The sequence below is a fragment of the Anolis carolinensis genome, chromosome 4, assembly GCF_035594765.1.
Source record: "Anolis carolinensis isolate JA03-04 chromosome 4, rAnoCar3.1.pri, whole genome shotgun sequence".
NCBI lineage: Eukaryota > Metazoa > Chordata > Lepidosauria > Squamata > Dactyloidae > Anolis > Anolis carolinensis.
Window position 1 is genome coordinate 102,799,921 of NC_085844.1, and position 15,793 is coordinate 102,815,713.

General features: G+C 37.9%; 1 protein-coding gene across 3 annotated transcripts in view; it reads right to left on the reverse strand.

Annotated features, from left to right (window-relative positions):
• Positions 1-15,793, reverse strand: part of retreg1 (reticulophagy regulator 1) — a 63,503-nt gene that overhangs the window by 37,350 nt on the left and 10,360 nt on the right. For all 3 annotated transcript variants that reach the window (XM_008108852.3, XM_062977600.1, XM_062977601.1), the window contains exons 2-3: positions 11,528-11,634; positions 11,104-11,134 (exon numbers count right to left, since the gene is read on the reverse strand). In XM_008108852.3, the coding sequence (XP_008107059.2) occupies positions 11,104-11,134; positions 11,528-11,634 (138 nt within the window). The remainder of the gene's footprint in view (positions 1-11,103; positions 11,135-11,527; positions 11,635-15,793) is intronic.

Here is a 15,793-nt window from a genome sequence, read left to right on the forward strand (position 1 = left end):
ATTTAACAACACAACCCATCATCCACGCCTCTAGGTTGATACAACAAAAAGAAAAGAAAAATAAAGTCCTAATTAGAGGGAGAGGAATAATTGTTTTATCCAATTGCTGCCAGTTAGAAGTCTAAGCTCCGTCCACTTGGTCTCCTAGCAAACGACTCAGCCCAGGGGACAGGCACAGTTAGGCTTCACTTAGGCCTCTTCCACAGATTATCTAAAGGCCCAGCTTCTGCCAACCCAGAAGTTCGAAAACATGCAAATGAGAGTAGATGAATAGGTACTGTTCCGGCGGAAGGTAACGGCGCTCCATGCAGTCATGCCGGCCACATGACCTTGGAGGAGTCTACGGACAACACCGGCTCTTCTGCTTAGAAATGGAGGTGAGCACCAACCCCCAGAGTCAGACATGACTGGACTTAATGTCAGGGGAAAACGTTTACCCTTTACCTTAACTACCACCAATTCCTCAATACTTTATTTCCCATACCACCATACTTCGCCACAGCAACGCGTGGCCGGGCACAGCTAGTACTTTACAAATTAGTCAGAAAATAGTGTGTCACAACTAGAATACCAAATACTAGTAACAATTCAGAACAATAGTAGCAACCACAAAATGATCATATGCCATATTGAAGTAGTTAAAATAGAAATATTCTTATACTAGTATCACACAACAGTTGCTATGCCATCAAAAAGCCATCCTCTAAAACTAAGCTCTATTTATGTCCAAGAAGAAAAGAAAGGAATTGCCTATTTGTCACACAGTTGGACTTAACCACTAATCCAGATATTATTAGTCATGACCTCTCAAACGCTTTGAAAACTCAATCATCTAAAGCTGAATCTTTTTAAGAGTCACCAGAAACATATATTGGCTGCTGCTTTTTGTGGGGTGGGGGTCAATAAATATTCTTTAATTAAATGATGTCAGTAGTCATACTCAAGTGATAGGGAATTTATTTTTTAATCCCTTCTGGATAGCCATGCTAGAATATAAGCAATATGGACTGAAAATCACAAGAGAGGAACGTCTACTTTTTCTTGTGATTACTATGAGAAAGATTGACTGAATAAATGCTCCATGTGCTTTCATTGAACAAACCAACGTTTCTTAATATTCACAACAATACAATGATGGGGATAATGTCTGTGCTTGGTAAACTTGCACACAAGGCTGAGCAGCATAATCTAGAACACATTTTCAAACACTCAGAAAACCTATCAACCTATTGACTCAGTCCAAAATACAAGTCTGTATAAATTTGAAATCATGACATCTTCTAGCACAGTTACTAGCATAATTACACAAAAAGCTGGCCCAGAATGCTGCAATCAGACTATATCAACCACAGGCAGTAAAAAGGAATCTGTAACTCCCTTGCTGAAATAACTTCACTGGTGATCAGTTTGTTTCAAGACGACTTAGATACATGCTATCTGAAGATCCATGTTAGTCTGGATTGACTCTTAATGTTTTCGGAAAGTGTCCTTTTTAATCAGTTTTGTGGGAAGCTAAGGAAGTGCTGAATCAATGCCTGATAGTTCTTATTTGACTGGATAACAGCCAACAAACAAATATTCAAGCCAGATAAGACAGATGTACTGTTAAAGGGTGGTCATTTGATTTCTAGGGTGACATCCAGTCTGTTCAGCACTGGACTGGACTCTTTCTCAAAAATTCAATCAGTAGTAGATGTTACTGAATCTGCCCACATTTTTGGGACATTTAACTGCCACATGCACATTTAACCCCTTTCAGTAATCCAACTAGGATACAACAACTGCAATCCCAGCAAGAAACAGGCAACTTAGCCTTGGTTTTTCACAATGTCCTCAACATGCTATTTGTAGTTAATGATACTGCATGGGATCTCCCTTGAAGACTGTTCCAAACGGCAGAAGATTGTTCAGAATCTTAAAGACTGTGCAGAAATATCAGACCAGAGCAGCTACTCTATTGATTGCAACTGGCCTTATGGAACACACGTGGAGAAAAGCATAGACTTCAGAAGTTGGACATTATCCTTCACCACCGGATAGGAACTGCAATTTGTCAACATCGGGAACTCTAAATAATTCACTTGTGCCCATTCATAAGCAGGCATAACACTTATATGCACTATTGAAGACCATCTTGTTATAACTGTCTTAGTTTTGGCAAAGATTTAATGGAAAACAAGTTTTTGGTGTTTATCAGACTATGAGGCAGATTTGCTCTATTTTATAGTGACAAATTGAGGTGTGATTGCTTATTGTAAGATTTATATGAAAAGAGCAAGTTGTATTTTCAAAATGCCTTTGTAAATTAATGAAGCTTGCTTTGCTAGAGCAATATTTCTGAATATGTAAAGTTTTTGGAAATGTCACTTCACAGATTGGCTTATATTTGAAAACACTCCAGAAGAATATCAAAATGAACCACTAGTTGACACTGAAATAGTTTCTCTTCACTTCATTCAATATTATTATGTGTAGTCTATATCTCACAATTTAGTGAAGAATTAGATAGTCATTTAAAGAGAAAACTGAAATACATTGTTCTAGTATAAAGAAATGAAATCTTTACTGCTCTTATAAATCTCTGAAAAGTACAAACATCATAACATACAGTGGTCTACAGCACAAACCATGCAAGCTATTTCCTAAAAAGCAGTTTTTGCAATGTATTCATTTTGTCCAGCCCCAAATACTTTCAAGAAACTCAACTGACCATGAGATTAGGAAGAAGTATCTCAACAGAATGCTGCTAAGAGCCTAAACAAGGACAGAGCTTCTGTGTCACAGAGGATTTTAGTACAGAATGTGCCAGGGAAGGGGGAAAAAACCTTATCATTTAAAGTTCCAATTGATTTTTAGTATATAAGCACACTAAGTCTCTACTGAGGAGAAATTTCTGAGAAACTATGTTGCAATATTTTATTTCCATGCAACACAAAGCTGCATATTGCCAGAGTGGTGAAATTTTTGAAAGGAAATAAACATGTTATTCTGCTGATGTGTTCACATGCTACAACAAGATTGTGCCAGGACATTCCTACCCAAGTTAGTGACTAATCAGATGTGTCGATGACAAACACACCCTCCAATGCCGTCATAACCCGGATGTTTGCACGCAACACACAGTGGCTGCTACTCCGGGTTCTTGGGTCTTCCGTCAATCATTCCTAGAGAGTGTTTTGTAATCCAATGCTTATGTTTAGCAAACCAGGATGCAAGTAAAAATAAAAAGGCTAGCTCTTTGTTATCTAGCAAATACCATTATAGACACCACATTTCTCAACAGTATAAACCAACATGGCGAACAAAAAGCAACAAGCCTTTTAAAGTATCAAGTTGCAGAGTTTCTAGTTGTGGGACAGTTGCTGTGTGCCTTTGAGTAATTTCTGACTTATAACGACCCTAAGATGAACCCATCTCAGATCTTTTTTTTGGGGGGGGGGGGGTTGAGAGGGGGCATAGCCTTGCCAGTAATCAAAACACTCCAGAAAGATACCCCATATGCAATCCAATGTAGGCATTGGTATTATTTCCTATATGTCACTCACTCCCATATGACAATTCCCAGCATTCCATCATTCAGACATCATATCAAGCTGAAAATGGGATTTCCATGTCTGTAAGGCATGAGTGGGCAAGTTCCCCTAAATGCACACCACAGACTATGATAGCTTATGGGACTATGTAGGCCAAAAACACATCAAGGGCCAAAGCTACCCACTGCTACTACCAACTTCTTCTGGTTTAAACACTTAAGAAAGAAGCCACAGCTTTTATAGGATCACACACCGATAAGAACACCAACTCACAAACACAGATGCACTTTTATCCTTCTGTCCAATACAGAAGAGCCAGTGTGGTTTGAGTGTTGGACTGAACCTTCCAAAAAAGGGTTCAAATCCCCATTGGGCCATAGAAACCTAATGCGTGATCTTGGGTAAGTCATACTTTAAAAATCAAATTTCCAAACCAGCTCTTCGTCAGTCATCCTCAATTTTGTGACCATACATAGTGTCAAATTGAGAGCACAAATGACCTGCCTTTTAAATTTCTACAAAGTCTTATAAACACTGTTTTATGTTCTCACCATGAAAACTCATTGTAGATTGCAGAAAAATATATATCTGCAACTGGGTTACATCTCATTGTTGCCCAATCCAGGAAATGCAATATGACATCAATTACTTCAGTTCTAGATTCTTCCACAATTCTTCCATAAGTAGCATGGAAAAGAATGAAAACAGAGATAAGTTTAACCATCTACTGGGTAGGTAGGAATACACAAATTCTTTCTGTTCCTAACCATAAGAAATCACTGTACAGGTGGGCGCAGATATTTTTTGTTGCAACCTAGAATGAGCCTTCATAGTAAGCACCCAAAGCATTATTTCAAATAGTCCATTACCAAGTGGGATCTACCAAAATAAAATTGAGAAAATGAAATGGGAAAGTGTTATAGCTCAGCCTGAGCCTGAGCCTGGGCCCATTCAGCCAGTAATTGTCCCTGCACCTGATTTGCCAGAGGACCCTGGGTTTGGGCCTGAAATGCAGCCAGAGTTTGGGCCTAAGGTGCAATCAGCCAGAGTCTGTTCCAGTGGATTCTGGGACCAGAGACAGAATGGTTGCAAGCAGGCATTTTGAACCGCATTCCTCTCCGCCGTCAAGACCAGTTCACCAGGTATCAGATGGACATTTTAGTTTAGAGGAGGATAATGAATTTGACAAGAGGGGAGCGATAACTCATCGAAGGAGGGAACAAGAATGTTTACGGAGAAGTAAACGACTGCTTTTGAAGTGCTCTAAGTAGTTTTCTCATGAGAAAGAGTTTTCTCATGAAATAAAGACCTTGGATTTTCCTTAAATGCCTGGTTCTTCTCTGCTATAGCAGAGGTGGCAACATTGCAATTCAAGAGAGAAAGAGCTTTGCTCTGTGTCCTACATATTCTTGCAGCTGTGGATTTTGCTTCAAGTTCCAGCCTTGTTTTGATTTGGATCCAGTTGTTTGTTCCAGTAACTTTGCTGTTTGGATTTCTATTACCTTGGATTACTTTGGAGTTTGATCCCGCAATCTAGCCTTGTTTCCTGTGGTTCCAGTTTGTCTCAAGCCTTGGATTTGAACCTTGTTTGGACTATTCTTGATGCCTTTCGTGGGACTGAGTTCGATATCTGGTTTGGACTATGTTTTTGAGTGACTTTCTTAGACTCTTACTTTAAGATTTTCAAGTACATTACTCTTGTGGATTTAAACCCATTTTATTGACTCTGAACTTGATTTGCTTGTGCTTATTTATAACCTTCAATAAACAGCTTGTTTGCTTATATTCTGGGGCTCCAGTGTGATTTTGAGATGCCTATGCAACCTAGAGGTGCAACAGAAAGATTGTGGGAGCTAATATCTACATCTCACCAACTGCTAGATGACCCTGCTTCCAATGGGGCAATCTATTTGTTAGGATAGTTGAGGAAACTATCTTTCCTAGAGATCATGGATGAAAAGACATAAACTGAATTATATGGGTTGTGTTAAGAGAAAGCAGGCCTTACGCTGTTTCATGTTTAAGGTAAAGGTAAAGGTTTCCCCTGACGTTAAGTCCAGTCATGTCTGACTCTGAGGGTTGGTGCTCCTATCCATTTCTAAGCCGAAGAGCCGGCGTTGTCCATAGACACCTCCAAGGTCATGTGGCCGGCATGACTGCATGGAGCGCTGTTACCTTCCTGTCAGAGCGGTACCTATTGATCTACTCACATTGGCATGTTTTCGAACTGCTAGGTTGGCAGGAGCTGGAGCTAACAGTGGCCGCTCACGCCGCTCCCGGGTTTTGAACCTGGGACCTTTCGGTCTCCAGCTCAGTGCTTTAACGCACTTCGCCACCGGAGCTCTTCATGTTTAGCTTCCACCAATTGTTTTCTCTTGAGGGAGGATGAATGAGGGCAAAATGAATTAGAGTCAAAATCCTCAGCTCCATGGGAAAAAGGAATCGGCCTTAAGAATAAAGATTGGATTTTTTTTTTTGCAGGAATACACCAACTTTGTCAAATATGCATTGCCTTTCAGTGATGGAGAAGAGTCCCAGTTTTGATAATTGTCTAACTAGTGTGATCATTTCCAGGAGAATTTTCCTCAGGGGCAAAAAGCATGTTAGTGTGAGCACTAGATGAAGGTCCTAAGAAACATATGGCAAAGCGAAGGGCAAAGAGAATGCTTTTTCTGGAACAGTTATAGAAGAATTTATAAAAATGTCAATTTTAAGCTTTGCTTTTTGATGGCACACTGCAATATGACTATACCACTATGCAGTTTCCTAAATATGTAGTAGTGCTCCTGTTTTAGTCACAGCCACATTCACCCTCAATCAAATGTTCCTTTCAGATGTAATGTGTGGCTAAATGGATCTGGACATAATCTTAAGTTTTAGGGATAGTAACTAAATCCATAAAGAATGCAAGTCTGGGTCTCCCTGATCTAAATAGATGTCTTGAGAACTAGGAGTGTCACAGATGATGTGAGGATCGTAGGAATGAACTGATGCCCCCTTCTCTCCGCATCTCATGTAGGTCCATGGAAATTAGCAGGTAGGAAGCTACACTGGAATCCTGGAATTCAGATACAGTTGAGTCTCACTTATCCAACATAAACGGGCTGGCAGAATGTTGGATAAGCGAATATCTTGGATAATAAGGAGGGATTAAGGAAAAGCCTATTAAGCATCAAATTAGGTTATGATTTTACAAATTAAGCACCAAAACATCATGTTATACAACAAATTTGACAGAAAAAGTAGTTCAATACGCAGTAATGCTATGTAGTAATTACTGTATTTACAAATTTAGCACCAAAATATCACGATGTATTGAAAACATTGACTACAAAAATGCGTTGGATAATCCAGAATGTTGGATAAGCGAGTGTTGGATAAGTGAGACTCTACTGTAATATTGAAACATGATGTGTACAGGCTTAGGTACATGGAAAACCATGGTGCAAAGTGCACTCCCAGCCCAATGGACTTGCAGAAAGACTGTTCTATTTCAATACACATGTTTCATCGCTAGAAAAAAAATAAATGTCACATTTTAACGAGTATTTTTTCAAATGAATATAAAATTTAATGCATGTGTCCCATTGATAACAATGTCCATTTTAGAAATTTTTATTCTGATCTGCAAATTTTCAAGATGTGAGCTGGTCAATATATGTTTTGTTCTAAAAGATACTGTGAATCTAGAAATGTTTGATTTTTCAACTACTAATTCTGTCCTGGATCATACTCAATTCCAGGAAGGTCTGTGGCCAAAGCAGAATTCTAGGTAAATAATGTATTTCTTTGATTCTAAGACAACATTGATTGCACTCGTGATTCTAAGACGCACCCCTTTTTAAAGGTGATTGTAAAGGGGAAAAAGTCTGTCTTAGAATCAAAGAAATAGAATAAATCCATTTGGGGGGGGGGGGAGAGACAAAACTGGGGGAAGCTCCTCCTACATTAAATTACTCTGCTGCCCTCTATAGGATTTTCACAGAAACTACAAAGAATTTAGCACATTCACTGAAGAAAATACAAAGTTGTAAAGATGGGGTGGGGAGGAGAAATATGGTATGAAAACATTATGTATATAAGATTTAATACATATATATTGTCTAGTAATAGATTCCTGAAAACTGGTATTCCTCCACTAATTCACAGAAAGAATAACCACTTTTTTATAATAAAGAACTCTAGCCTGTTGCAAAGTGAGCAAATCATATTTTTTTCCGTGTCAGGAGCAACCTGAGTTGCTTCTGGTGTGAGAGAATTGGCCAACTGCAAGGACATTGCCCAGGGGACGCCTGGATGTTTTGATATTTTTACCATCCTTGCGGGAGGCTTCTCTCATGTCCCTGCATGGAGCTGGAGCTGATAGAGGGAGCTCATCCGCGCTCTCCCCTGGGGGGATTCGAACCTGGCAGCCTTCAGGTCAGCAACCCAACCTTCAAGTCACAAGGCTTTAATCCACTAGGCCAGGGGGTCTCCTGAGCAAATCATGAAACAATAGCTATGTAGAAAAAAAGGAGGATGGGGAAATCAATAACTTTTTCTTTTTAAAACAACAAAAAGGTCACTCAACAGTTAGTAGGATTTATTATTTTCCATCTCATAAAGGGCATCCATTGCCCTTTGGTACCTCATCAAACTACAAATCTAGGACTGCACAGGATGTGGAATGATTGTGTTGTCGAAAGCTTTCTTGGCCGGAATCACTGGGTTGCTGTGAATTTTTCGGGCTGTATGGCTATGTTCCAGTAGCATTCTTTCCTGACGTTTCACCTGCATCTATGGCACGCATCCCCACTTGATATATAAATACCACTTGCCTGATTTTCAGCATACCTCACAAATCTCTGAGATGCGCTGTAGAATGATTAATCAGACAGTACTCACTACGGAGTCTGACATAGGTGATATGGTGACCACCATTAGATCTTCCATTGACAGAAACAAATTAAATGTTCAGATAAGAAAACTGGAGGTCAAAACTAACCATATATTTAATGAATTGAAGGCAGTTAAGAAATTTCAGAAGGATGAGTCTGATTTTGAAAGACAGAGAGTATATCCTTGATTATACAAAATCATTGTACATGAAGCTATAACTGCATAGTGCAAAAGGGGCCCAAGGCAAAATTGCAAGAAGTGAAGAGAATTATGCAGAAAAAGACATATGACTGGAAAAGGTGTGTATTATACTTTGTTAAACCTGATTTTCTGCACTCTCTTTCCTTTCTCAATCTGTACAGAAATTAATAAAAATGAATTATTTACCTCAATCATTGCCACAATAAGAGGAGGAAGAGACATTTACATTCATGTAACACCCATATTACTTATGCCTCCTTCATTTAAAAACAAACAAACAAAAGGGTATTATGAGGAAGGTACAGGTAGAATGCCAAGAAAGAGATCTAGCTGCCATATGTGTAAGACTGCCTTCACAGCCCAATAAAAAATGGGTTTTTAATGTTGTCTTTGTATTTAGGCCTGTTCCTTGGGTTATTTGGGATGCAGATTTAGAAAATTGCACTGGACAGACCACATCAACTCAATTTCTTAGATATAGTTATCACGATTTTCCATGAGGGAGCAGATGGTGACTGATAGATGGCATATACTCTGTATCTCAAAAACTAGAGCTGATAGGAGAAAATTGGTGCAGTTTTTGGAATTAGCGGGTGAATTATACCCAGAAACAGAGCTAACATTTGAGGCACCAAAATGTGTGATAGCCTGTGTTATAGAACATCCATTTTCCTCCAGCCTCCAAGAAAAGCAACTAACTATGAAAGGACAGTGACTACAGCTTGCATATGTAGGCTACAAACGCACTCACATGAGCAAATAAGCATGCAACACCAAACATACATTGAACATAGCATAAATATTAAACAAACAGAAACCAACTTCTCATTCGACTGGAATATGCATTTTAACATTATTCTGTAACTGAAAATAGAGCATTTGGTGCTCATTTAGTAAGTCACAACTGTCAACTGTCACAGTCATATACTGATTTAAGCTTGTTGAAAAGATTTATCCTCACAAACATAATTGGTTAAATTATAATAGTTTACTGAAAATGAAAGCTGAATTCAAACTGAATTTTGTTAGGCCTCATTAGATTAATTCAAATTTGGACTTGAAGCCTCTCTCTTTAATAGTTCTATTAGATAATGGTTTCAGTAGTATAAAAGAAGTGTCCACTATTTATACTTAGGCTAGTTACTATATATTGATAGCAGCAGCGGAGTGGTTACTCCCACTATTTTGCCCCAGGAATAAGATAAGAGCAGGTTTACCTAGTTCTGTAACTATTTGTATTCCTGATTTGAGCTCTTATATAATGTAAAGATAAGAACTTTATATCTGGCTTTTAGAATATTATGAAGTCACTGCTTTCATAATAGGGTTGTTCTATAGCCTTGAAGATTACCTCTACCTTTGGTGAGTAATACTGCCTATATGCCATTGTTCACCCTAACTTTCAGGGATTAATGTTTTTACATATGGTTTTTCTATTTGTTCTGTTTGGATCAACAAGAATTTCTGAGATCTGAAATATGTCTGTGAAGCACAGTTTAACAGAATTTTGTTATTCTTTCATATTTATGATATCAAATTTCATATTCTGCATATAGTTTGCATCATATATTGTATGCAATCCATTTGAGGACAGTTTCTGTTTGACACTTATTCTATTTCAAATGTACATTTGGGGTTACACAAGTTTTAGCTCTTGTGATTGGTTCATATATTGAGTATCTGACTGGGAATGGTAAACTCTATTCCACAATGAAGTTCACTGTGTGACCTTTGGCCAGTTAACAAACTCTCAATCAAATCTTATAGTCTTTTTCTCAAATTTATTTATTTATTGGAGGAGTAATTAAAAAACAGAAAATTTGTTAATATTTAAAGATTTAATAAAGGAAGCTATGCAGATGGTAAATATGTTATCATTTGATACTTTAATTATATAAAAATGATAAACATAAATACTGTATTCAACTGAAATGGAGAATCATTTGATGCTTTAGTTATAAAAGAAGATAAACATAAATACTATATTCAACTGAAATGGAGGCTAACCAAGCAAATATTTTCCTCAAAAAATTAATCAGCAATTAGATAAGATGGTTTACATCATTAAGGAATGAAAATTTTGATTTAGATTTTTTTTCCCTAACATATTTGGAATTTGTCAGAAAAGAAGGCTGGGAATTATACAAAATAACTCTATAAACTGGCTTGTGCATCATCCCCCTTCTGTCTTTCAAATCCAAATACGCATCAAATGTTGAATGTCTACTTGTGGAACTTAAGAATGCCACATTCTTAGTTCAATAACAAGAACTTTTGTGGGCAGATTGGCTGAACTATGGATTTCTCATGGTAAGATATGCACACGTTCCCTGACAAATTAATGAGTAGAAAAAAATTCTAACACATACAGCACATAAGGAAATAAGCTTAGCATCTATGCTCCTCCTTTTTAATACCATGAGCAGGTTCGAATATTCTCAAATCACTAGCACAATAAATCTTTTTGCATGTAATAGTCTTTAATATTTACCGGTCAATGAGGCTCCTCCATAACTGTGCACCTGAAAACAAGATATGGATATCATTCAAAACAGAAGACATTTCCCTCCATCTGATCCAATATTTACAGTAATTCTTCATCTTGTGAGAAGTAAACTTTAATGTTCAAAGTAGGCTTTTGCTATTTGTGGGAGAGAAATCTGAACCCGCTGCCAATGTATTAGCCCCCCCAAAATGCTTATATAATTTATTAAGAACGATAACGTTTGACTGAAATTAACTCAATATGAGACACTTTTCTTAGCAAGCAATATATTATCCATCAGTCAATCCAACTTCCTACTCAAAGGAGTTTATTTCATAACTTTTAGTGCTGTAATTAAGAAGCTAAATGGATACTCATAGGTTTCCATATGATACCAATAAAAAATATTGTGCACAATACTGTGGCTTACCTCTTGGTTGAGACAACACCAACTCCTTCATCATTTGCATCATGATAACTCCAAGGAACATCAGTGAAATCAGATGATATACTCTCCAAGGAGTGAGTGCAAGGAACCTAAGAGAAAGGGAGAGAATACTTTTTCAGTATGCAAATATATAAAAACTTGATTTGCCAAATGAAAGCAGAAATGTAATGTGTATGACCCAAGGCCTAATTTGTTCTCTGGAATCTGGTATATAAAATGCACTCTCTAGGGGAGCTTACCTGGTACTTCTAGTACTTCTAGTGCCAGGTAAAGTGTTTTTAAAGCCTATATAGTGATTTTTTTCCCATGGGATGTAAGTAGCTTTCAACTATGATTTAATCTGTTCTGCTTATTTCAAGCAACTTCTGTTTCTGCTGTGTGTGTGTTTTAAGACTCAGAACTCTACTCTGTGAGAGCCAGTGGTTTGAGTGTTGAACTACGATTCTGGAGACCAGGGTTGAAATCTCTACTTGTTTATGAAACCCACTGGGTAACCTTAGGCAAGTCATACTCTGTCAGCCATAAAACATATTACTCATGTCACAATATGTTAGGTATTCCTCTTCTTCAGAAGAGGAAGGGGAGCAGGAAAGTATTCATGAATCTGAGGGTGAGTTGGAATCTTAGGAGGAGATTTTGCAAGTACCCACATTTCAGGAGAGGCAAAAGGAAACAAAGCAGAGACGTCGTTCAGCTAGAATAGCTGCCAGAAATGCAGCTGAGTAATTAGGAACTGCCCTAGCAGCTGTGAGGGGACTCAGGGTTATAAAGCAGAAGCAGGTGCAGCCAGCTCTTGCTGGTAACAAACTGACTCTTCGCTCCCCTTGTGCCTGCTTCAAGTCTGCATCTGGGAAATTGCTCCTAAGGATTTCTTGCTGTTTCTTTGTCTGAAGTAAGACTGCTATTTGATTTAGGAATTTAACAGAGACTAAGAACTGTGTTTACCCTAAGACTTCTTTGCTTCCTTTTGCATTATTCCACTGAGTGTGCTGTACTTTATGTTTTGCTGAAGTAAAGCAGTTTTCATTTACTTACCACAATGTTTAAGGCAGTTCTTGAAAGACAAAACAGGACACAATAACAACACTACCTTCAATATCAATAAGCTTGCTACAAAGGGTACATCTGCACATACCACATATACCAGAGCTGATCCAAAGTTGGGTACTCCAAATGAGCCCACAGAAATCTGCACAACCAACCTCCAAACGGGTTCTATATTTAGAAGGAGTCCACATGGCCCAGTGGTGCTGAACACGGCTTTGGGTTACTGGATGGCCACTTAGCATCACCATGGTGTCTTTGGGAGGGGAGTAGCTGGTGATTGTCATTTGTTGCAAGTGTTGACTTTGGCCAAAACTCCAGAACAATTGGATAAGGGAAGAAAAAGTCCTCCCTTTCCCATTGCATCATGGACATAATGGTGATAGTAAGTGTCACCCTCGATCCCAAGGGCTCTCGGGCCTGGGCAAAGCATGATGGCCATAAAAACAGCAACAGATATTTCTAAATTAGAAGCTGACCAACATGCCCATGCCTCATTGGGTATATAGGGTGATTCAGCCTTGTGTGTCATGTGGATGTCACAAAATCCATTTTCACCCATTCTGCCTCATTTAGCCTGATGGCCCCTAAGACAAAAATGTGACATGCTCTACCAATCTTCCCCAACTTGATGCTTCCTTCTGCCAGCTGGTATGTTCTGTGAGTTGTATTCCAACAAAATGTGCTGATCACATGCAAAAGTGAGGGAAAGTGCCTACTTCTGGAAAAATATGGAAATTTTCTTAGCTTCTGACAGGTTATACCTAAAAGGGGAAAAGGCAACAGAGGTACCCTCCTCTTCTTTCACCTGTTTCCAAGAGAAACAGTACAATATGAAGTGGCAGGAGCAGCTCTTTCCAAGATGGAAGAAATCAACATCTTTGGATGGGTTTTTCCATTGTTATTTTTATTCAGTTCATCTTAACCAACAATCAGGAGATTAGCTGTTAGTTAAGGCAAGACAAAGGTAACTCTGAGGCCAAAGAATCTAGAAATGTAAACTTTTTCAGAAACCTTTGAATCTTCGGGAACAAGCAGTGGAGGAGGGGAAAGCACACACACTACTTTTCAATCAGACCTATGTTTAAGTACATCAAATAAATAAAATACATTATTTAAAAAATTGTTAGCATACAAAATTGTTATCTGACATTTATGAGATGCACAGCGCAATTTGATAAAATATTAATATACACTGCAATTCTGAAGATCCTTCAAGGCAACTTAGAAAAAACTGTCCCAAATATTTGTTCAGTCCAAAAAGAACCATTATGTTTAATGGAACTTGCACTCAGGTAAGAAAGAGGGTTGCAAACCTAAAAGTATACACACTTAAATTTTCTACAATAAAGTTAACACCAAAGGGCAACCAACATGATGGGGGAGGGGGCTCCTCATAAAGAAATATTACTGGGTTCTGCACTTTTAATAAGTTATAAGATAACATGGGTGGGCATAATAGTAATGTTTAAAATGAGTGGATGATGAAGCAGCTGCTCCCCCTGTGGCCAGAATCGAACATCCCCTCAGAAGGAAGTTAACTTGCCTCTGCGTGTGTGTCTCTCAGTCTCTGTTTGATGTGTTTATGGGCATTGAATGTTTGCCCTATGTGTGTTATAATGTGATCCGCCCTGAGTCCCCTTCGGGGTGAGAAGGGCGGAATATAAATACTGTAAATAAATAAATAAATAAATGATGGAAGTGGAGAGGAATAGGTTTGTCTACCTCTGTCACAAGGTTACAATTCAAGATCACTAACAAAAGAGCAACAAAAAGAATGAACATATAATGTGCAATTAATTCCGAAATTTAGAAAAATTCTTTAGATTGGGCAAATTTGTGGCTATTATCCAGTTTTAGAAATATAATTTCATGCAATACCAGCTAATACGGAAAATAGCCAACCAGAATACAGTCTTTCTTTGAGATAACTATTAAGTATCTAGCTGGATACTACTGGGAGACAGGATGCTATTTTATAGGGACCAGACTCAACTAGTATACCTTTTCTAATGATTGTTTACCAGACCGAGAATGAACTTTAGACTGAGTAACTTGTAGTTGTCCAGATATAGTTGTACTGCAAATCCCATCATTGCTCCACACTTGCTATTGCCCATGGAAGTTTCTCCAACATTATCTGAAGGGCAACTACTTGTCCAGCCTTACTTTACAGTGTAATAGTGTATATTTTGCCTCTGAAGATAGATAAGTTGCAATCATGCTCAGTTAGGCTGCTTAAATCTCATTTGTTGTGAATTAGATTTATACAGTCTGTGTACAGAACTATAGCCACAGTCTTTTCTATTTGTCAAAACTTGTCAAACATTCAGGACAAATTATAACAGAAAGCATAAAGATTTGTGCCACTGAACACAAATAAACAAAACAAGTATGTATATATTTTATAGTCAGATTTTAAAGCAATGCATTCTGAAATGTTATTGAATTAAAAGTACATGCAAATCCTTTGGCTCATGTTCTAAAGTTAGCATCTTAAGCTACAATAGCTTTGTGCCTAATCTAATATACTTATTGCTGGAGACCAGAATGATACAACAGTGTCACATAAGCGGTTGCTCAGTTGATGTAAAACATAGTATCTCCTGTATTGAAGTAACCAATTTCTTCTCAAAACTCATTTCTTTCTAGGGACATATGCACTGAAGAAAACAGATAACAAAATAAAAAAAAAACCATTTAGTTTCTAACAAAGTAGTTTCCCATGGATGCTAAAATGCTCTTTTATAGTATTCATAAATAACAATCCACAAAACCAATCCTATCCTCATCAGAGGAAAGCAGCTTTGAAGGTTGCTTTGCTTCTCCAATATCCTCAAAGGCACAGTTCTTAAACCTCAAAAACAAGAGTTCAAGTGATGGCATAGCAAAATGATACCTAATAAACAGTTGCACATCTTTTAGTCTCCTGATTCTGTGCTCCCATCGTTTTTCAAAGCTGTTTGATCTTCTTATGGAAAATGGCAAAGGGGCATAGTCACATGTCTTTAAATTTAATGTGTGGTTAACTCATTCAGCTGTGAAGAGCAGCTATGTCTTTTTCCCAGTCAAAAATAAAAAGTTGAGTGTACATAAGCTATCAAAGACATGCAGACTTTTATCAATTAATTCTCCTGTAGGCCTATGACTCACAAAATCCTTACAGATAGAAAGACTCCAAGTCTATGTCTCTCATACCAAATA